Source organism: Anthonomus grandis, chromosome 8, assembly GCF_022605725.1.
Source record: "Anthonomus grandis grandis chromosome 8, icAntGran1.3, whole genome shotgun sequence".
Taxonomy (NCBI): Eukaryota; Metazoa; Arthropoda; class Insecta; order Coleoptera; family Curculionidae; genus Anthonomus; species Anthonomus grandis.
This window is the reverse complement of record NC_065553.1, coordinates 6,753,204-6,776,351: the sequence shown is the minus strand read 5'-3', so window position 1 is coordinate 6,776,351 and position 23,148 is coordinate 6,753,204. Positions and strand designations below refer to the sequence as shown.

The window sequence follows — 23,148 nt, the reverse complement described above, 5'->3', positions numbered from 1 at the left end:
TAAACCTAACCGGCTTAATATTCTGAAAACTAATAAATCTATATAAGATTGGAAGGTCAACTTGTCAATAAATATTACCCTGTTTCAGTGACAATTAAAGTTAATGGGATACTTTTTAATGTGACATTCCATTTTCAATAGATGTATTATTAATATCTGACTGGTATATTTGAGTTTCATTATTGCACTAAAATTTCAACCGAACAATGACTTTTGTACCTAAAATTAGAAGTCGATATTCTCATACTAACAATTCTGAATGCAAGCTTAAATAGTGTCCATTGAACTTATATGAGATTCTAGAACTAACCTTAGTCTATAAATTCTTTGTCAATAAAAATTAAGGTCCTTGTGCATGGACTCATCATCAAATATCACTATGAATATTTAAATGAAAGAAATCACTTTACATTACTTAATAGTTTTTAATTAGGTTATATACAAAAAAAAACTGAATTATCATTTTTTGTAATGTTGTCTAAGGACAGAACATCGTCGCTAGCACATATAAACTCACATATTAAAGTGGCCATAAATTTTGTTATTGTCTTTAAAGATATCATAAATTGATAAAGAACTGGTGGGTTATATAGAAAAAAACAATTATCTTGTCATCGTGTCACAATGGAGTGACATTAACTGTGTGTCAGAGATACAATGAAGATAGATGGAAAGCAAACGTGTGCATTGATGGTGTCACTTTACTCGTGTAAGCCTGTGAATTATAAGATACTTTTAAATAATTTAGATTTTTGGGTGTACAAAACTCAATGTTGGATTGGTTTAGGATTCACTTAAAGGAAAGGCAACAGTTGTGTGAGCATCAATAATTTGGCCAGTGACAGAATACATTTCTAGTTTTTTTTTCTATTAAAGGCTACTAAAACTGATAAATGAAAAGGTTACGTCTCAAACGTTAATAGGATGTTCCTTAAATGTTAAAGTTAGTTTGGACTCGCTAATTCTCTATTCAGACATTTCCTTGTAATTATATGAGCATATTTTATTTGGTGTTAAGCTTTGAAACCTATATAACAACCAGGTGTTTGCTCATTCATTTAGCATACATCGATTCGAATGACCACAAGATAGAAAATTACAATCAACATCAAAGAAGCCGACTTCGGTAATTCTGGTAGACTAAGAAATTTTGCTTCTTGCTGCTATAATTATAACACGCCACTGAGCACTTTTTTTATATTTGTCGAAATAAAAAGCTCATGATATGATGATGATCTATATATATAATATAATATATCTATATAATATAATGATCTACTACAATTCCGCATTGAAAAATGCACAGCATTCCAGAACTGACTAATACTGAGTTTCCCGAGGGCTCCTCGCCTCAGCCTGTGACAGTCGTCGAGTCCGAAATAAAATAAAGACGAAAATAAAACGACTAAGAAATATTTCCGAGGATATTGTGTCGGACTCTGAGTGCTCGGATGTCTATTTTTATACTGGAATATTTGTTTATACTTTATAATATGACATTTACATCGTAAGAGCATACATTTTTTTTATATACAGATATAGTTTATATTTTTCTTTTAATGTATTTTGAATGAAAGGTACGAGCATAAGAACACATTTCCTGTTTTTGATTAGCTCTGAAAATAGAATTTCTCCCCCATCTTTCGAGGGAAAAAAACTTATTTTATACGTGACATTGCACAAAAGATATTCTACAAAGTCAATAACATACGGTTGTTAAAAAAAATATTTTCGCTGCTTTTATGCATAATACATTTAATTATAAATCGCGTTGAAACTGGTTATTACATAAAGTACCAAGGATCGGTTAGTAATGAATTCGTAATTCAGCGAAAACCGACAAGTTTGAACACCAATACAGAAGCTCTCTCGCTTGCATGGGTTTCACTTTTGTTATTGAATAATTCGACCAATTATCGTGATTAATTAAAATATTCTGAGAATCGAGCTCAATAAAGAGCAATCACGAGTAATAAAATCCATTTTATTTGCAAGAGTTACGAGTAAACATGAAACGGGAGCAGCTTTAGGATATTGTGCTATTATAGGCTAAAGTGTGATTTTTACGACCCATAAAACGGTTTTCCAATAAAGCTCGCTGCACTAAAATATTGAAGTCAGGATTCTGTTTAATAAGGATGTTATTTAAACTGAATATTAAATTGTCAGTCTTTAGTAGCGGATTTATTTTTATGTTAATTACGCGTAATTGTATATCTATAAATTATAATCTTTTTTAGACTTAAGCATTAAAGTTTAAAAATGTCAGTACTCTAAATTATACCATATTAAAATAATGTATCCATTAGTCGTACAGTAGTGGCAGAAAGTAGAGCAACTTTTAAAAAAATAAAATTTCTTGACAACTAACAAAGGAATAACAATGATATTTATCCACAATACTTTTGGTCAAGTAGGTAGTCTTAAATCAGATAAGAATTGACCTTCTAAATATTTCTGTTTATTTTTAAACTGATAAGAATTTGTGTACCTGGCAAAAAGTAGAGCAACATTTTTCTTAGAACTTACAAATCGAATAATATTAGTTTAATTCCAGCCGTTTACCGGTTGCATTAAAAGCAAAGTTAGTTTACAATGCCTAGAGGACGGCCTTTATCCGTTGATTTAAAAACACGAATTATAGACTGTCACAAAAATGGTGAAAAACGAATCAATATTGCAAGAAGGTTTAGTTTGAATAAATCTATAGTATCGCGAATAATTTCACATTATGTGAAGCATGGACATGTTTTACCTAGAAAAAAAACAGGAAGACCAAGAAAAACCGATAAATATCAAGATAAACAAATTTTGAAAATATCTCAGAGTGATCCATTTTTGGGTTCAAGTAAAATAAAGCAGCGTTTATCAGAAGAATTAGGCGTTCAGGTATCTTCAAGGACAATAAGAAGTAGATTATGCGAGGCCAAATTATTTGCAAGACGTCCAGCAAAAAAGCCCTTATTATCTGCAAAAAAACAGACGATCCCGTCTTTTTTTTGCTCGATCTCATTTGCACTGGACAATTAATGACTGGAAAAAGATAATATTCAACGACGAATCAAAGTTTAATTTGTTTCAAAGTGATGGAATAGCATATGTTCGATGTCCTGCAAACCAAAGGTTAAATCCCAGATACACTTGTCCAACAGTAAAACATGGTGGTGGATCAGTTATGGTGTGGGGCTGCTTTTCCGGTTTCGGAATGGGCATTCCACTTCATAAAATTGATGGGATAATGGATAGATTTATGTACAAAGATATTCTGGAAAATGAAATGGTTCCATATGCAGACGAGAAAATGCCCCTTAGGCACATTTTTCAGCAGGACAATGATCCAAAGCATTCTTCTAAATATGTAAAGGCTTGGTTTAGACAGCAATATATTCAAGTAATGGACTGGCCAAGTCAATCACCAGATTTAAACCCCATCGAGAACCTATGGGAAATTTTGGATAGGAAAATAAGGGGGAAAACTTACAAAAAATAAGGACGAATTGTTCAATGCATTACACGAAGCTTGGATTAATATGGACCCAGTAATAATTTCTAGGTTACTGCAATCTATGCGCCACCGTTGTGAGGAAGTTATCAAAAATGATGGATATTTTACAAAATACTAAAATTTTAATTGTATTTCAGTTTTTACTAAAAGAAAAACATCAATTCTTAAAAAGTTGCTCTACTTTTTTCCGCCTCAGAATTAATTTTTGTACATAAAAAATATAAAAAAAGAATATTAAGTTAAGTTGTTGATAGATTTATAATGCTTAGATCTTATTGGTATTATATTTCGAATATGATTGTATTTTCTTACTAAATAAAATAGATGTGTTTAAAATAAAGAAGTTGCTCTACTTTCTGCCACTACTGTATATTTGCACAACTTAAGTCATAGTGTAGTTAAAAAGAAAATCTTAGTAAAATAAATCCAACCTCAATACGTCACTTTTTTTAAATAAAACAGAACTTTTTTCAAATTTAACTTCAGAAGTGATAAAAAGCTTTCGAAAAATATCATGGTATTTAATAGATCGGATAATAAACTGATCATGATTTATGATAATTACTATAATAATTTAAGGGTCAAATTCTACTCCACTGAGCTAATTTTCCTCGTCGGCGCTCCTGATCTCCCCCGGGGCCATTCCCTAAAAGCCAATCCTCACGCTCGCATAGACTGTTAAATTGACATGTCGGAGTGATAAAGACAGGCAATATGGGGCGCTAAATAATTACACACACACGTTCATCCCTTCTTAACAGTTTACACTTAAGTGCCCGCTATCGGGAGCCCCGAAAATACTTTTGACGAAAATAAATTGCTCTTAGCTTTATTTTTAATTTGGTCATGTATGCCTCGTCCCTTTTACACGTTTTACTTTAATTTAAATGTTAATTACGTATTGTTATTGTTTTAATCACATTATTTAAATGAGTCATGGTTTTAAATTGATAATTAGTCTTCATAAGCACATTTCTGATGTTTTGTTTTGCGCATACCTACATTATCTAGAAATGATAATTTACATACTGATTTTAATTGATGTATTATGGTCGAAACCTTGAATTGGTTGTTGTTATGAAAATTAACGTTTAATAATATTGCAGATATCCGAAAAACCCTAAGGGATAAAAAATCGTAATAAATATTTCGTTTCATTTTCTAGCATTATCAAATTAATTTTCGAAACTCTTTTAAAAAAAAATATATATATTTCAAGTTTTTAGTGCGTCAGTTTAGTTTAAAGTAATTTTTAATTTTTAAAATTAGAAAGATTATTTAAGAAAACTTTACGGCTTAAAAAATCATTTACCTCCTAAAACTAAATATTTTTTTTTATGTAACACACTTGTTTTATCCTTATTTGATTATTGTGATGTGGTATATTCGGATTCATTGACTGAAGACTCCGCTTACTCAATACAAAAACTTCAGAATTGTTGTATGCGTTTTTCTTACAAAATTTCATTTAGAAGTCACATTTCTCCTTATTTAAACAATAACTTAATTCTAAATATGAAAAATCGTAGAAAATATCACATATTATATTCCTTCCTGTATAAAGTTATAAAAACTAGGGAGCCATTATATTTAGCTAACAATTTTACAAATTCTCTTCATGAGCATAACACTAGATTTATAAATTTATTTAGACTACCACAACATAGAACAGCAAATTAAAAAAGCAAAAATCTTTTGTTTTTGTCGCCTCTCAGCTTTGGAATAGACTTACGGCTTATTGCAAAAGTTTTCCTTTACTGCATATAAAAAATATATTCGTAATAAACTGCTTGATTCTCAAAAAAACAATACTTAATCTACAATAAAAATTAAAAGCCGCTGAGCCGCTCGATCTTCTATTGCTGTTTACTTATTATTGTTATAAATATTAATTAATTTACCTTTCCTGCATATTCAGAACCCCCGCCTGCTTCGCCTTACTTAAATACTTAGATATGATACTCAACACATGCATGTCTCGATTAATTAAGAAAATCTTTTTTTTTACTTTTAAGGTTTTTGAAGGGCTATGCCACACAGGTTCTATCTTATGATGAACCTGTCTAAACGGTTCTCTATAATCGAGGCATGGTCCTATTTAATAATAATAATAAATCGTCTTTTATTAGATACCACAAAATACATAAGTAAGTAGCATAAAACATTAATTTAATATTTCAATACTTAACCACTGAAGCACCATAGATGGATTATTTACTAATACACCATTAACAAAAGAAAACTAAGATTTACACTTAAAAGAGATAAAACAAAAATATATTGTGTTTGGCTAGCAAAATTAAAGTAATGACCTAAATTACCCAAAATAATTAAAAAAAAAACTAATAATGTCTAAATATTACAAGTTTTAGACAAAAGGTAATATTATCATTTTTAAACAATAATAATAATCATTGTAACGAAAAAAATTTAACAAAATAATAATTTAATAACTGATGCACTCACCTTTCATAATTCCTGGTTTATAATAAAAATTTTAAACGGTTTTTTAAACTTGGTATATGTTAAAGATCTTAACCTGTCAGGAATCCTATTATATAATTTAATACTGTTATATACAAAGCTTCGTTTAAATAAGGCCGTCCGATGACGAGGAATAGTAAATGAACTTGAAATACGTAGGACTCGTGAATGTACGAAAGTTCTTAAAACAAATTTATCTTTTAATGAATAAAAAGCATTGGGGCATGTCATTAATTTGTGAAGAAAGTTACTTATGTTTATTTATCATGTATTTGGTAAGTTGTCCAACATATGTATATTATTATGCTACAATTTTGTATATGATTATTTATTTACCTTAATGATGAATAAATTTGTTTTGAATTTGAATTTAAAAACAGTAGTTGAACTTTTAAACATTTTACACTATATTTATTGAAACTTGTAAATGACTTTAAAGCTTAATTACTATACTTAATTACTTTAATATTTAAGCTTTTGGCTAACTCTTTTAGTTCATCCAGGTTATCCAGCCAAATTAATTTTGTTTCACGACAGTGACTTTTTTTTAAAGTTTAAAGTAGCTTTTAATTTGAAGTTAATTTTTCAGGTAATAAGAAATATATGTTCTTTTTCCTGATTATGTCTTCAAAATCTGAAGGATATAGTATTCGTCTTTGAAATTCTCTTTTTTCTTCTTTCGATGAAATAACATCATGTTACCATTTTTCTAGGTACTAGGTTTTTTTTCAGTAAAAATTCAATTGCTGACTTTTCTTTCGAAAATTTCTATAATGTTGTAGCATTTTATTCCCTCTTTCCTTTGATTTTACGCCCTTTTTCCTCCTGAGTTTCTCATTAAAAACTCATCTCATCAAAAGCTGGTTAGGCTATAAGGGGATACGAACCTTTTAAAGTTTTGCTGGGATTTATTAATATGTTACATCTGAAAAAAAGTCTGAAATTCACCTATGTAATAACTACATATATGTATGCAAAGTTCTAATCAATTTTAAAGGATTTAATGCTTGATTTTGCGGAACACATTTTCTTGCTATAAAATTGAGTTTTTCTATACTTAAAAATAAATATTTAAGAGTCCAAAACATCAAAAAAGGTCTTGTAATTGGTTTTCAAAAATTTCAAAGCCTTGTCTTGCGTAAACTCCTTAAAGAATGTTTACATTTAAGAATATTTGCAAACTACAAGTAATATAACTACAACAATTTCTGTTGTAAATTTTATTGCAAATGTTCTAACTTAATATAAAAAAATATTTGATATTTTGTTTTATTTTAAATAGTAAGTGCTTTACTTGATACGTATGTACAAGTGTAAGAGGCGAGATAAGTTCGACTTAACAAAAGCTTACTCCAAGCACTTGCTAATGTTATAGATGCGTCTAGACTAACACATTTAATTATTTTAGTCGTGTTTTTGTTTTAAAATATCTTCATACATTATATATACACTATCGGATAAAAGTAAAGCAATTCTTATGAAAATATCAAATATTTATTTACTAAAAATAAAATCGGTATTAGCGATAATGAAACACCTGCCAGTTTAAAAGCTATTAATATACTGCAATGACAAATGTCAAAGAACTTTAAGTTTAAACAAAACTATACATGATACATTGCAGTGAGAACAAAATAAAGCAACTTTTATGATATTATTTATAAATTATAACTTTTATACGACGTGAAATTAAATTTTGAATAGTAACTATCGGCATATTGGCTCAAACCTCCTTGATTTTATCAATTAAAGTCTGTTTATTTGGAAATCTCGTACGGATTTGACGCTCAACCTCTTCCCACAGGTTTTCAATAGGGTTTAAATCCGATGATTGTGCCAGCCATTGAAGGACTTAGATATTGTCTTTCTGAACAGGATGAGGTGCATGCTTCAGGTCGTTGTCTTTATTTTAGACAAATCGCAAAGACTCAGCATAAGGCGACATAACATTTTGCAGTATAATATAGAGTGTCTCTGGATACCGTTCTATCTTCCCGTCTATGAAGTGCAATGGACGTCTTCCATAGATTAATACTTCTTAGATACAGGCATAGTGGTCACTTTTGAATAACTTTTGTTCCTTGGGCTTAAATGTTACGTCATCTAGGATAAAGAGGGCAAATCACCATACCAACTATCTATCTTCCTCTACCCTTTCTAACATTTACGATGCTCGTGTTAGTTAGTGTCTGTTGTTGTTTTGAAGCGTACATGTGAAAATTTGATGTACGTCTTTTTTTTACCATTTTATATTATATTATTTTTTCCGTAAACAAACTTAATTAATATTAATACTTGCACATTAAAGTATCTTAGGTAAAATATTTCAGGTTTGACTAGTAATATTTTTTTGTAAAATATGTATCTTAGATTCGCTTGGGACACAGTGGCCAGCTTGAAAATGGAGCACAGTGGTCACTACTAACTTGTATTAATCCTAGTGGCCACTGTACCCCAATTAATATTTTTATTTTCGAAAATGTGATTGTAGTAGATCAAAATGAGTCGACCATATCCAAAAGTTAATGACATTGAACATTGAAAAACTGGACGGAAAAATAAGCAGAAATATTGACGAAAATGGTGTGCGAAAGTGAGGGTGAAATATCAGATTTAGCAGATAGTGATACTTCCAACAGCGAGATTTTGGAATCAGATGAAGACATTGTGGAACTGGATGAAAATTTGAACGATATTCGTAGGAAGTGCTTTGTGCTAGTTTGGTTTGCAACAAAAAAGACAATTATGTTCTATGTAGGTCAAGTCAAAGGTATTAAATACCATGAAAATAGAGTAAATTTCTTAAGGAAGAAAGGTAATAAGTTTGTTTTTCCTCAAGTGAAAGACGAGGCAACCGTACTAGTATTTGATATTGTTGCGATTTTACCAGCCCCTTTAAATTCAGATCCAGATTGCGTTCAAGTTCGGTATTGACTTTATGTAATCTTTCCTAAATAAAAGTTTTAATCTGTATTTCTTTGTTAGTAGCCAGTGTGCCCCAATGTTATGCCCACTCTACCCTTAGTGCGGGATACAGTGGCCAAAAATCAAAGCTGATGAAAATGTTTAATTTTTTTAAGAATATGTGTTTTACTTTAAAATATATCGTTGTTATTAGTATAGACTATGTTCTTTATTTCCCTTAGAGAAAAAATTAGAGAGCTCAACTTGGTTAGAAAATATGACAATAATAAGTAAAAGGTGGCCACTGTGACCCGCTCTTCTCTACAAAGGTCTGGATTTTTCGCAAAATTTGATTAATAAAAGTTAGTTTTTCGGCAGAAAGCCTGTGTTACTTAGTGCCATAGAATTTTATATGACATAATTTGATGCGTGACAGTCCGTGCAGCCTTAGTAAAAGCGTCAGTTTAAGTAGTTTTGCATTCTTAGCGCCATCTAAATGTCGAGGAGAAGAGGTGTTATTTCTTAGCTGGACCTGTGCTGTACAGCTTTGGTTCAACTAATCTGCGTTGAACAGTCCTCGCACTTATTTCTAGCACTTCAAATGCAAAGTTCAGGAATTTCAGCAATTATTTTGGTCCTGACAACCACTGATCTGTTGTTAATCCTCGTTATTCTTCTATCCATCCAAAATATATGTCTGTCATTGCATCGTTTAATTAATCTCTGTATTTTGGCAAAGAAAACTCCACTGGAACCAAAGGCATTCCTTCCAAAAATGCATCCACCACACACATCCATCCACCGCAATCCAATACAGGCAAATTATGGCATAATTAATGCTGTCAGAAAAATAAGAAAAACCGTTTGTAAAAAAATAATAAAAAGTTCCTCTACTTTTGTCGCGTTAATAGTGTATCAATCTATTTAAAATTTTGTTCGTACATTATGTATTCATAAAAATGTATTTGTAAATGTAGAACGATAATACAAAATAAAGATTTGAAAACCGCTTTCGTCACATCTTCTTGGCATCTTTGAAAAAACACTTTCCATAAATATTTCTTTGTCAAACTTCAGCTTAGTTTAAAGTACTTTTTCATTTTAAAATTAGAGAGATTATTTGTCTAGGCGATTTCTTTATAAGTTTACGTGTTACGTCCCTAAAACTTATAATTCAATGAGCTTACTCAAATATGCTATACTGAATAAACAGGTATTTTTAATAATTTTTCTCAAAAATATTTTTAAAAACAAAAAAATAAACTGGTATAAAACATTTAAAATTTCCTAATTTCATCTTTCTCAATGGACGATATTATTTTTTGTTTTTACTATTCTTTTAACTATCAAGAATTTCCCGATAAAACTTCTCGTTTTACGCTCTCCTATAAAAATCCGAATAACTTAGGAATGCTTATACAGCCTCATAAAAATCAGAGAACTTTACGTACTAAAGAATTTTTAATAGATCTTTTATTGCCCCTTTCGATAGTTACCTTTATTAAAAATTTTAACGTTGATATTTCATCCAAACAAATTCTTTAAAATTTTCTAGTGGGGCGCGCCTGGACCGTAGGCGTATTTCAATTTTTAAAGTCAATGAGTCATTTAAGGGCCCCTATTTAAATAAGTCAGGGCGTGTGCTGTCAGGTATAAAACGTTTCCAATGATTAACCGTACTATTTTTTGTAGGTAACACCCTAAACAATGAGAGAAGTATGTAAAAGTGGTGCAGTAGTGGCTGCCGTAGTGGCAGTCCTAGAAAAACAGTCTCAAAATTTCACCCCCGCTCAGAAGATGCCCATTTGTACACCTCAGAAACATAACGACCATAATTCAGACCATGAAAATGCCACCGAAACCAACGAAAATAACTTAAGGCGGAAGTGCGATCAAAACACTAACAAAGCTGTTAAAAATAGAAACACTTCTCTTGTATTGCAACAAGAGGAGCAAAACAACTTCGAATCGGCAGTGCTGGACTTTCAGACGGTCGCTCGTGACGTGGAAAAGGCGTTTTTTGAAGAGGATTCGACCAACAACGTCAGTCAGGTTTTTACCAATAGTGCGTTTAAGGAGTTACAGAGGTCGTTCGAGAGGTGTGAAGGTGGTGAAGGAGTTAAAAGGAAGAATTGTTTGACGTTAGATTTGAAAAGTAAGGAGTATGCGAGAAGTAATGGGGAGAGTAGCAAGACTGATGAAGTGAGGTAGGTAAGATGTTTTTTCAAGTTCTCATTAAGAAGAATGATTTTTAGATATAGAGGGTGATTTCCTAAAGAGAAAATATAACAGAGCTCTATCATAGATCTCTTGTCATTCAAATATTATTTTTCAACTCGAAAATTCCGACTCGCTCGAGATCCAATTTTCTTTCAATCAAATCGTAGGTTTGGTAGTAGCCGAGATATCGCATTTTTGTCGAGGTCGAAAATTGACTGTCTTCCGAATTTTTAAAGTGCTCTCATTCCCTTAGTTTTGCTCGGATCTTCTTATAACCCGGTGTTTTTGTGATGTAGGTGATGGAAGTAAGCCGCTGGTATAGTTAGTTCGAATTCGACGAAAATCAATTTTTGGTGGAAAAAATCGATACGAGGGGGTATGCCCGAAAAATGAAAAAACCCAAACTTTGAAGGCTGATATCTCGGCTTCTATGGGTACTACCGGAAAATCTCTAAAGGTTCTGGCTTAGTTTCGTCCTTTTGAATCGAACGAGACGATCCGTAAGGTCGTAGCTCATATTAGCCGAGATATCGCATTTTTAGAGCCCATTTTTGGGCTAATTCTAATTTCCGAATTTTCAAAGTGCTCTGATTCCCTTAGTTCTGCTCGAATCCCGTTATAACCCGGTGTTTAAGAGATTTTATTCGGAGTAGCATTAGTCTGTCGAGCATTGGGATAAAATTAGACACACATCGGCCAATATGTCTTTCAACTATTATTCCACCTCCAATTACATCTGATGTTTCGAATAAAATACTGTGACTTCTTCTTTGACTATACTTCCTACTCCTAGCCATCTAATCTGATAAGATCTTACTTGGAGATTAAAAAAATCTTAAAATAATTTAAAATTTTCCAACATTTCCTTCTAATTCGTTTTCCAGTAGTAGTTTTTGCTGTGGAATTTATTGATTTCCTATAATTTGCCATGCAAATATAAAGTATAATTAGCTAATAATAACTTTAAATGAAGCTGCTCGAATTGAGGTTTCAATTAATTATAGCATATATATTTCTTTATTTCCTTCGGTTCTATATACAAAATTATCAAATTGAAACAGTGAGTGACCTAAAAACGATTTTGTTATGAAAATTCAGGTTTGTGAACAAATGATAGATCTAATTCATAATACGTATGTACATAGTATCCTGGAAAAATAGCTCTTTGGAGAGATATTTTATGAAACTAACTAACTGGACCACTATTTATTCATAAAAATCTATAGAGAGATGTTTATTTGGATATGTTTGAACTTTCTTACAAAAAACAACTCGATATGTATGAACATTGCCTACTATAGTAGGTTAAAATGTATTTTCACCAGCTTGGCAGTGATCATACATTGCCAAGAATATAGATAGAAAAGAAGCTGTAGAGTGGCCAACTAGATTGCATGATTTGACGTGTTTGCTCAACAAGTTGTGTTTCTTATTTATAACTTATTTCAGCAAATATTCCTATTTAACAACAAAACATTGTGAAAAAATAGTGAATAGGGTAACTTTCTATGAATGTGATTCTTAACTTTCTTATGCTTGTCAACAATCGTAAAGTCTTGAGGTTGCCGTGTGCGAATTGATGAACCCACATAGAAAGTGAAAAATTGTAGATTAAATATGAAAATGGCGAAGGGTGACACTGACTTTTCTCTAAAATGATATGATGATGTTAATAATTCTAAAAAAAACGCACTTAAGAATATTCGTAGATACAGAATTAGCATTTGACCAAGATCTATATTTTAAAAAAATTTGTTTAAGGTCTTGTCTAGGATGGTTGATAAAAAAAAGTGTATGTTATTTTCCACGCTCTACACCCTATGTTGAGCGGTGTGATAAAAGTCATTTAAACTTTGATGCTAGTAAATCTGTCTACTATAGCAGCAAACATATTCCGATCAAAATATTTAAAAAAAAATATTATTATTGACGTTAGCTTTAAATTACTTGGTTCTGCCAAAGCTGACATTATCGCCACAAAATGTAAATACTATTAATTCAGTTATACATTTCATAGACTATTGATTACGTCTCGTGATTTTGCATTTTATCATCTTGGCAGTACTTCATCAAAAAATAAAATTAAAGCAACTCTAATTTGCATTGTATTTCATATATGGTGATTGTACTTTGAAGGATATAATATATTTTTTAACAATTATTTATTAACTTTTTCATGAAACAGGGTAATTTAAAGAAATTGGAGGGTGAAGAGCAATATCAGGAATACTTGTGAAATTGTGAGAAATTGTACTGAACATGGTAAATGAGATGCAACTGCAAAAGCTGGAAATAGTTTAAGTAACAGTAACAAGAATATAGTCTATATTATTGAGGTGACAATTATATTCGTATAAGACGGCAGTCAAGAACTCTCTAAGGATATAGTCAAGCAGGTCGTGATGGAATTCTTTTAGCATCTTTTGCTGACTACTTTTACCGACAGGTCATAGTATCGGTTTCACTATCATCCTTCATTAAACGTTTGAGCTAAATTGTGGATGATTTGCTAAAAGGGTGAAAATTTATAGGGAAAATGATTTGGAAACATTAGTTACATATGACTTATCTGTAAAATGTATCAATCTAATAACGAAATGCAGTAAAAATATTAATGAAATTGGAAAGAATTCTGTTAAGGCAACATGCTTACCTCGAATACAGCCACATTTGTGATTAGTAAGATTCAAAAGAAGATAATTTGGTGTCGATTTTAGCGAGAATATCCTTTATTATATTCCTTATTTGCAAGTGTTAGTAACTCTTATAATATATAAAATAGAATATCAGATTTATTCTTTGAGTTCTATGCTTCAGCAATTCTTTATCTCTTTATTGCTTTAAATTCGAGAATGAAGAAGCGGCATTTACTCAGTTTTTTTATGTGTTGTGCTGATGTTTTTTTCTTCTCATATTTTTTTACTGTCAGTAAATCGTCTCTTACTGAAGTTATCCAGTTTATCCCTGTCGTTGTCTGCTTTTTTGTGTTTTTCCAGAGTTTCTAAAATTGATTTTGTAATTACCTTAAACTGATGTCTCATTTTTTCATCTCAATTTTTTGTAATATTTTTTTCTTTATATTCACAATAGGTCAGTTAGGCATTAGGTTAAAGGCATTCACTGTGCACCTCATCACAACATTTTATTCTTCTCAATATTTTATTTAAAAATATCAATAACAGCTTCTTGTACATTTCTTGGTGTCTTCAATATGGAGACAAGGCCGATCAGAAAAATGTCAACGAGTTGCTGGAAAGAGTGAAGAAAAGTTTAATGGGAACTTGCCAAAGCCTTAGCGAACTTTCTTTAATAAAAATTGACGTACTTGTATAATTGTTTCTCTCGAACCTATGCTTTTAATTCTTCTAAACTATTGTTTCTTAAAAATTTCAGTACGTTTAACCAGCAACCCACAAAAAACAACTTAAGATTAAACTTTGATAAACCGTTCGATAATTCGGAGGAAGTAGTACTTGTGCTGGGCTATGGTAGGGGTGAAGAAATTGACAGTGACAGTTTGGAGGGCAGCACAAGCGCTAGCGACAGTGAGGGAGAACTTTTCTTACATGAGGGACTTGCTACTATAACTGAGGAGGAAAGGATCAGCAGTAGCAGTGTTCAATCGTCTCGAGGTAAGAAAACGGGGCAAACATTTTTTAAATTAAAAGAACCTTATTTAGTAAATACGTATCTGTCATCTTTTTAAGATTCTACAGGAATCCTTAATAGCATCGTGATGTTACCCGGGGTTGTTAAAAAGGCCATTCGCGCGAATTTTATTTAGTATGGAACGTGATTTTAATCCGAGAGCGAAGCGTAACTAGCAACTTTATTACTTTAACTTGAAGCGATGAATTACTCTTATTCAATGCCGTTTCAATAAAATAATATTTTTCAAAAATCAGCGATATTCGGTTTATAATTCACAATGAAACGGAATAACTTCAAAGGGTGAACGTTTGCTCGTAAATCAAAGAAATGCGATATGAAAAATGGGAAAAAGTTTCTAATTGAGTGAGCCTCTGATATAATAATTTAATATGGAATTTCATTTTGTCGAGTGAAAATGGGCCCGTTCGATTAATTAAATTTAACAACTGTGCTTCCTTCTAATATATTGATTGATATCTTGTCGATTTAAAATTGAAATAATAAATTCGCCTTTGTTTCATGCTGGTAGAAATATTAAATATATGCAAATCACAAAACAGTTTTACCACAAGCCCCAACCAAAGTTTACAGAATAGAATATAGTATTCTATTCTGTAAACTTTGCCCCAACACTTTATTTTATTCTCGACACGAGTTTCGGTAATGATTACACGTACTTAGAGAAATTCCGGAAGAAGTAATAAGAAGCGCCTGTACCACTGGGCTAATACAAAAAAGTACGAACTCTGTCAAACCAAGAACGGTTAGTCTGAATATAATAAGTATTTTTAAATTACTCTAATTTTATAATCGTTTTTCACTATTTTAATAGTATATTGAAAAAGAATTAAATGATATCATCATAATAAGCAATTATTTTAAACCATCAATATTTGACGTGGTAAGATATATAGGATTCTTTGTCTCATTAAAAAAAAATTACCCTTATAATTAAAACTTTGTTCTAGAGACACTCTGTACATTTGCCAATACTGTCAACAAAGTTAATATTTCCAAACAAACACTTTATATCTTAACTTTTTTTCATATCATACAGGGGCGAAAAAAAAATCGTGTGTAAATAGTGTTGGAACACTGTATATCGCCCGCCCAACGCCCAACTCATTTGTGGATATGTTCCTTTTGAAACTGGAATTACTTTTAAGCTTCTTACCAGCTCGATCCTCTGGCATTCTTGCGGATGTTTTCATCGGAGTTCTCACCTAAATACTGATACAATAAACAAATTCTACAGTTGGTTCAAGACATTCCAACTTTTTTGACTGATCCCTTAATTTTCGTGAAACATGCGACTAAGGAATCACTCTACTTCGTTGCTGCAGTCGAAGATGTTATAGATATCTTTCGAGAGATAAAATAAAAAGGTTCGTCGAGTTGGGAAGGCTTCTTAATTATTAAGGTATTTAAAAATTTGCCAAGATCAGCACTCTCTTTTTGTTTTGGTTGAGTATATTAATGCCTCGTTTCTTGGTTCTTCTTAACTACGGTTTCTAATAGTAATAAATGAGCATGGCAACAAAACTAATAAAGCAAAACACTAACTACAAAAATTGCTCAAAGTACCTCTATGCCTGCTTCACTCTCGAGATCGATCAATTAATACTTGCTGCACTCTCCAACGCATTTGGATGGTATTTTTTATTTCCTGGCTCTGGTGGACAATTCTTTGTCGAAGGTCATCTTTGGTTTCCACTGGGCTATCGTAAACGCGTTCATATGATTTAAATATGGTAATCTAGCCGGCCATGATACAGGTCCTGATCTGTTTATCCACTAGTCTGGATAAACGTTATTTAGATGTGCAAATTATGCGAGTTCGATCGACCTATCCTTTCGAAATTCTATTTCTTCCGAAAATAACATTAATCTTGTAAATCCATTATCGTGGTTAAACTTCTTTAAGAGCCATGTACAAAATTCTACTCTGGCGCGGTAATCATTCGCGCTTAAAAAGTTGCTCTTGAAATATTTATATGAATATTATGTCGGTAATGATATCAGCGAACCATCAAGCGAACCTTACGTTTGAATGATGATTACAGCTTATGAGTTTGAAGGAAATCAGGATGTCGAAAAAGGATTTCAACCTTTTGCAATGGCTTTTTAAGTTGCTTCTTTTAAGTTTTTGGGATTTTTAATGTTTGGTAGAAAAACTCCAGTAACTTACATGACCGGGGTAATTATGCCCTTGCGTAGTACTAGGTACTAGGTCACTACGTTCTGGAGGTGTTCAAGAAACCCTGGAATCCTAAAACATTACCAGTTTAGAATGAGTCGCAGTGTAATTATATATTCAGAACCGTTGTCAATCGAATTAATCCACCAAGAAATTCGCGAGAACTTACTGAGGAATAGATGAATACTTCGCATGAAACAATAATTTAATTAGTGGAATGCCTAGACGTGTTAATACCTCGCTGTTTTGATTTAGTTAGTTTGTCATTAAAATTTAATTTGTATCTTTAAAATATTTGATTCCTGATTTGAATTTGTTGTTTAAACGTGAGATAAAATATTCTAGTTATCTGTAAGCTACCGTCGAACCCTATGTATTGTGCGAATCCCAATAAACAAAACTAGTACTGTCTTTTTTTATTAATTATTTGAATAATAAGTTTTATCGCTTTCTTTATTTACAACTTATTTGCGACCGCTGTTAAATCTCTAAAAATTTAAATCCGTTCCTGTGTCCCTGTATTTTATATCCAGACATGATGAACAGCAACAACACTGTATTCCAGTTAACCGGTTGAGTGATTCGGAAAATGTGAGACATCTGTTTAATATCGTCCTGCCGGTCCAAAACCGACTCACTCGAAACGGCGAATTTATTTGGTTTTTCGCAGTTTTACGACCGCGCCTCCTGTTTCCCATAAATGTAAATTAATCTTTTCCGATTAGAAAAAAGCGCGCGCTCATGTCGATTTCGCGGTGTGGTGTTTTAATTAGATAAATTTAGTGTTGTTTTAGTTTGGTCAGTGGCGGCGAAAGGTCAGTGCTGTATTTTAAAAACATCAGCTTTTTATATTAGGAATTTCTGGCTGTTGGAATACCGTAACTGTGGTTAGCTACCTACAATCGAATTAATTAATTTACAGAAAAATTTATTCATAGATAACCTATTAATCCATATTTAACTAATAATACAGTCAATGTAGCATCAAAAAAGGCCTAAATTGGAGAAAAATAGTCCCTGGCCTCATACTTAGTGGTCCATTAGAAATGCTTAATTTCACAAATATGTATCCGTTTTTGAGAAACGTCTTCTTTGATTCAATTTTCTTAAAAGAGTAGAAATATTAAATATATGCAAATCACAAAACAGTTTTACCGCAAGCCCCAACCAAAGTTTACAGAATAGAATATAGTATTCTATTCTGTAAACTTTGCCCCAACACTTTATTTTATTCTCGACACGAGTTTCGGTAATGATTACACGTACTTAGAGAAATTCCGGAAGAAGTAATAAGAAGCGCCTGTACCACTGGGCTAATACAAAAAAGTACGAACTCTGTCAAACCAAGAACGGTTAGTTTGAATATAATAAGTATTTTTAAATTACTCTAATTTTATAATCGTTTTTCACTATTTTAATAGTATATTGAAAAAGAATTAAATGATATCATCATAATAAGCAATTATTTTAAACCATCAAGATTTGACGTGGTAAGATATACAGGGTTCTTTGTCTCATTAAAAAAAAATACCCTTATAATTAAAACTTTGTTCTAGAGACACTCTGTACATTTGCCAATACTGTCAACAAAGTTAATATTTCCAAACAAACACTTTATATCTTAACTTTTTTTCATATCATACAGGGGCGAAAAAAAAATCGTGTGTAAATAGTGTTGGAACACTGTATATCGCCCGCCCAACGCCCAACTCATTTGTGGATATGTTCCTTTTGAAACTGGAATTACTTTTAAGCTTCTTACCAGCTCGATCCTCTGTCATTCTTGCGGATGTTTTCATCGGAGTTCTCACCTAAATACTGATACAATAAACAAATTCTACTGCTCAGTTGGTTCAAGACATTCCAACTTCTTTGACTGATCCCTTAATTTTCGTGAAACATGCGACTAAGGAATCACTCTACTTCGTTGCTGCAGTCGAAGATATTATAGATATCTTTCGAGAGATAAAATATAAAGGTTCGTCGAGTTGGGAAGGCTTCTTAATTATTAAGGTATTTAAAAATTTGCCAAGATCAGCACTCTCTTTTTATTTTGGTTGAGTATATTAATGCCTCGTTTCTTGGTTCTTCTTAACTACGGTTTCTAATAGTAATTAATGAGCATGGCAACAAAACTAATAAAGCAAAACACTAACTACAAAAATTGCTCAAAGTACCTCCTTGCCTGCTTCACTCTCGAGATCGATGAATTAATACTTGCTGCACTCTCCAACGCATTTGGATGGTATTTTTCATTTCCTGGCTTTGGTGGACAATTCTTTGTCGAAGGTCATCTTTGGTTTCCACTGGGCTATCGTAAACGCGTTCATAGGATTTAAATATGGTAATCTAGCCGGCCATGATACAGGTCCTGATCTGTTTATCCACTAGTCTGGATAAACGTTATTTAGATGTGCAAATTATGCGAGTTCGATCGACCTATCCTTTCGAAATTCTATTTCTTCCGAAAATAACATTAATCTTGTAAATCCATTATCGTGGTTAAACTTCTTTAAGAGCCATGTACAAAATTCTACTCTGGCGCGGTAATCATTCGCGCTTAAAAAGTTGCTCTTGAAATATTTATATGAATATTATGTCGGTAATGATATCAGCGAACCATCAAGCGAACCTTACGTTTGAATGATGATTACAGCTTATGAGTTTGAAGGAAATCAGGATGTCGAAAAAGGATTTCAACCTTTTGCAATGGCTTTTTAAGTTGCTTCTTTTAAGTTTTTGGGATTTTTAATGTTTGGTAGAAAAACTCCAGTAACTTACATGACCGGGGTAATTATGCCCTTGCGTAGTACTAGGTACTAGGTCACTACGTTCTGGAGGTGTTCAAGAAACCCTGGAATCCTAAAACATTACCAGTTTAGAATGAGTCGTAGTGTAATTATATATTCAGAACCGTTGTCAATCGAATTAATCCACCAAGAAATTCGCGAGAACTTACTGAGGAATAGATGAATACTTCGCATGAAACAATAATTTAATTAGTGGAATGCCTAGACGTGTTAATACCTCGCTGTTTTGATTTAGTTAGTTTGTCATTAAAATTTAATTTGTATCTTTAAAATATTTGATTCCTGATTTGAATTTGTTGTTTAAACGTGAGATAAAATATTCTAGTTATCTGTAAGCTACCGTCGAACCCTATGTATTGTGCGAATCCCAATAAACAAAACTAGTACTGTCTTTTTTTATTAATTATTTGAATAATAAGTTTTATCGCTTTCTTTATTTACAACTTATTTGCGACCGCTGTTAAATCTCTAAAAATTTAAATCCGTTCCTGTGTCCCTGTATTTTATATCCAGACATGATGAACAGCAACAACACTGTATTCCAGTTAACCGGTTGAGTGATTCGGAAAATGTGAGACATCTGTTTAATATCGTCCTGCCGGTCCAAAACCGACTCACTCGAAACGGCGAATTTATTTGGTTTTTCGCAGTTTTACGACCGCGCCTCCTGTTTCCCATAAATATAAATTAATCTTTTCCGATTAGAAAAAAGCGCGCGCTCATGTCGATTTCGCGGTGTGGTGTTTTAATTAGATAAATTTAGTGTTGTTTTAGTTTGGTCAGTGGCGGCGAAAGGTCAGTGCTGTAATTTAAAAACATCAGCTTTTTATATTAGGAATTTCTGGCTGTTGGAATGCCGTAACTGTGGTTAGCTACAATCGAATTAATTAATTTTCGCATCCATATACAGTTTATATATGAATAAATGTTTATTATTGGGCCAAAAATTTACAGAAAAATGTATTCATAGATAACCTATTAATCCATATTTAACTAATAATACAGTCAATGTAGCATCAAAAAAGGCCTAAATTGGAGAAAAATAGTCCCTGGCCTCATACTTAGTGGTCCATTAGAAAAGCTTAATTTCACAAATATGTATCCGTTTTTGAGAAACGTCTTCTTTGATTCAATTTTCTGGCCAAACCGTGAGTCTCACAAATTCTCTCTCAAATTTTATAGATCAAAAAATAAAGAGAATTAAATTCTCTACTATTTTGGTCTTGAGTAACAAAGCTGAAAAACCTACGGGAACAGGTTAGAGAGCGCCAAAGTCACCAAAACGCAGTTTTTAACAGTTTTTTCGCTTAAAGGAGGAAATAAATCCTTTTTTACTGTCGCAAGTTTTTTAAACTAGAAAACATGCAAAAAATCTATTAAATTTAAATAGAACTGATTTTTTTATGTTACATTCTTCACGAGATAGCATTAGCATATATTATGTTTCTGCTTTTATTATTTCGTAACGTAATAAAGTAGATGTATATTATGCAATAAAAGGTCAGGTCCTAGGTCTATGCGATATAACTTTTTCCCTTTTAAGCAAAATAAATAAAATTTGGTGTGTAGGTATATTACGTAAATGCGCATACTTTGATTTTGTGCATTTTGCTCTCTTTATCTTATTTATATATTTTTTTTTATCCTAAATGAAATAACCTAAATTATTACATATTTCGATAGGAAATTATGTTCTTAAAAAAATCATACCTCAGTTGTCACTTTTTGACCCATAACATCCAAAAATTATATTTTAATTTTGAAAGAAGTACTATGTATCAATTGGTCAATTTTGGGGATCCTAATGGAAATTGAAAAAAAAACATAACTTCGCAGAAAGAAAATAATTATCTCATGTATAAGCATTTTATAATACAAATCTAAAACTAAACTAGATCAGGCTGAAATGCATGAAATGTTTCGATTTTTTTATAGCGGGTTGGGAAGGGCGGGAATACTTTTCTACACAAATGAAAATGCCAATCTTTTTGTTAAGAGTTATGCATTTCGATGAGTTTACTCAAAATCATCAGATTCTTACACAATGTGAAGAGCTGTGATGTTTACATGTTACATCATATACATTTTGAATTTCTTCAGCACAAAAATAAGTTAGAGCTACGCTAAGCCTGTTTAAACAAATGTTATACTACTCACCCCATTTGATTGAAGTCCTTCAATCAAAATGGGGGTCTCCAGTCCATTTTAGTTATTTATAAGTTACTAACTCAAGGCAGCTTCAGTTACTAAAAAGGCTATAAAATGGGTCTTCTGGTACAAGAATTTGAGACAAAAAGTATTTTTTTTAAATATTGATTTTTTCCTATTTATTCGACACAAAGTTCATAACTCAAAAAATTGACCAGTTGTCATTTTATAAATTTGTACACATATTCCATGAACAATTTCGTTGGACACCTATTTCAGCGTTTTTTCAATTTCTTACAAGAATTTGAGAAAAAAAGTATTTTTTGAAAATATTTTTTTTTCTATTTAAACGACACAAAGTTTACAACTCAAAAAATTGAACAGATGTCATCTTGAAAATTTGTACACATATTCCATGGACAATTTCGTTGGACACCTATTTCAGCGTTTTTCCAAACCCGTGCAAGAATTTGAGAATTTTTTTTTTTCTATTTGTTCGACACAAAGTTCACAACTCAAAAAATTTACCAAATGTCATTTTAAAAGTGAGATTTTATAATAATTACAGGGTCAATTGACCCTGTAATTATTATATAATATCAAATATATATAATATATTAAATATATAATATATATATTTGATATATTATATATATTATATAATTTTATATAATATATAAAATTATATAATATATCAAATCAGCCTGAACTCACCTATTACCTTCCATTAAGTCTCTTCCTAAGTATCTCTACTGAAAATTAACGCAGTAACATTATTCCATTTATATTTATTTATAACATAGAATTAATGTAAACCAAGAAAAGAATGGGGCCCAGAACAATATCCTATTGAACACCCATTTCTATTTTCAATACACTATTATTGTTTTATGCATTCGAACCCTCTGATATCTCTCTTTAAGATAGCTTTTTAAAAGTTGTAGCATTCTTCCTCTGACCCATAACAATCTAAAACATTACGAAGTCTTGCATGAGAAACAATGTCGAATGCTTTAGCCAAGTCAGTAAACACTTCTATACTTTAAGTTGCCCAGATTTAGCTTTTATACAAATCCATGCATCATTGGTACTACAACCCTCAAGGAAACCATACTGTTGTGGTAAAAGGACTTGGTTAGAAATCAGAAACAAAACTACTCTTTTCTTAAGACACTTTTTAAATATTCTTTGAAAAGTTTGTGATTGAGCTCACAATCGATATTTTAAAG

At 31.6% G+C, this 23,148-nt stretch overlaps 1 protein-coding gene across 7 annotated transcripts in view; it reads left to right on the top strand.

Annotated features, from left to right (window-relative positions):
- LOC126739160 (liprin-beta-1) overlaps window positions 1-23,148 on the top strand; it is a 69,317-nt gene that overhangs the window by 12,771 nt on the left and 33,398 nt on the right. For all 7 annotated transcript variants that reach the window (XM_050444710.1, XM_050444713.1, XM_050444707.1 and 4 more), the window contains exons 2-3: window positions 10,586-11,100; window positions 14,507-14,745. In XM_050444710.1, coding sequence (XP_050300667.1) covers window positions 10,601-11,100; window positions 14,507-14,745 — 739 coding nt within the window. In that variant the 5' untranslated portion in view covers window positions 10,586-10,600. The remainder of the gene's footprint in view (window positions 1-10,585; window positions 11,101-14,506; window positions 14,746-23,148) is intronic.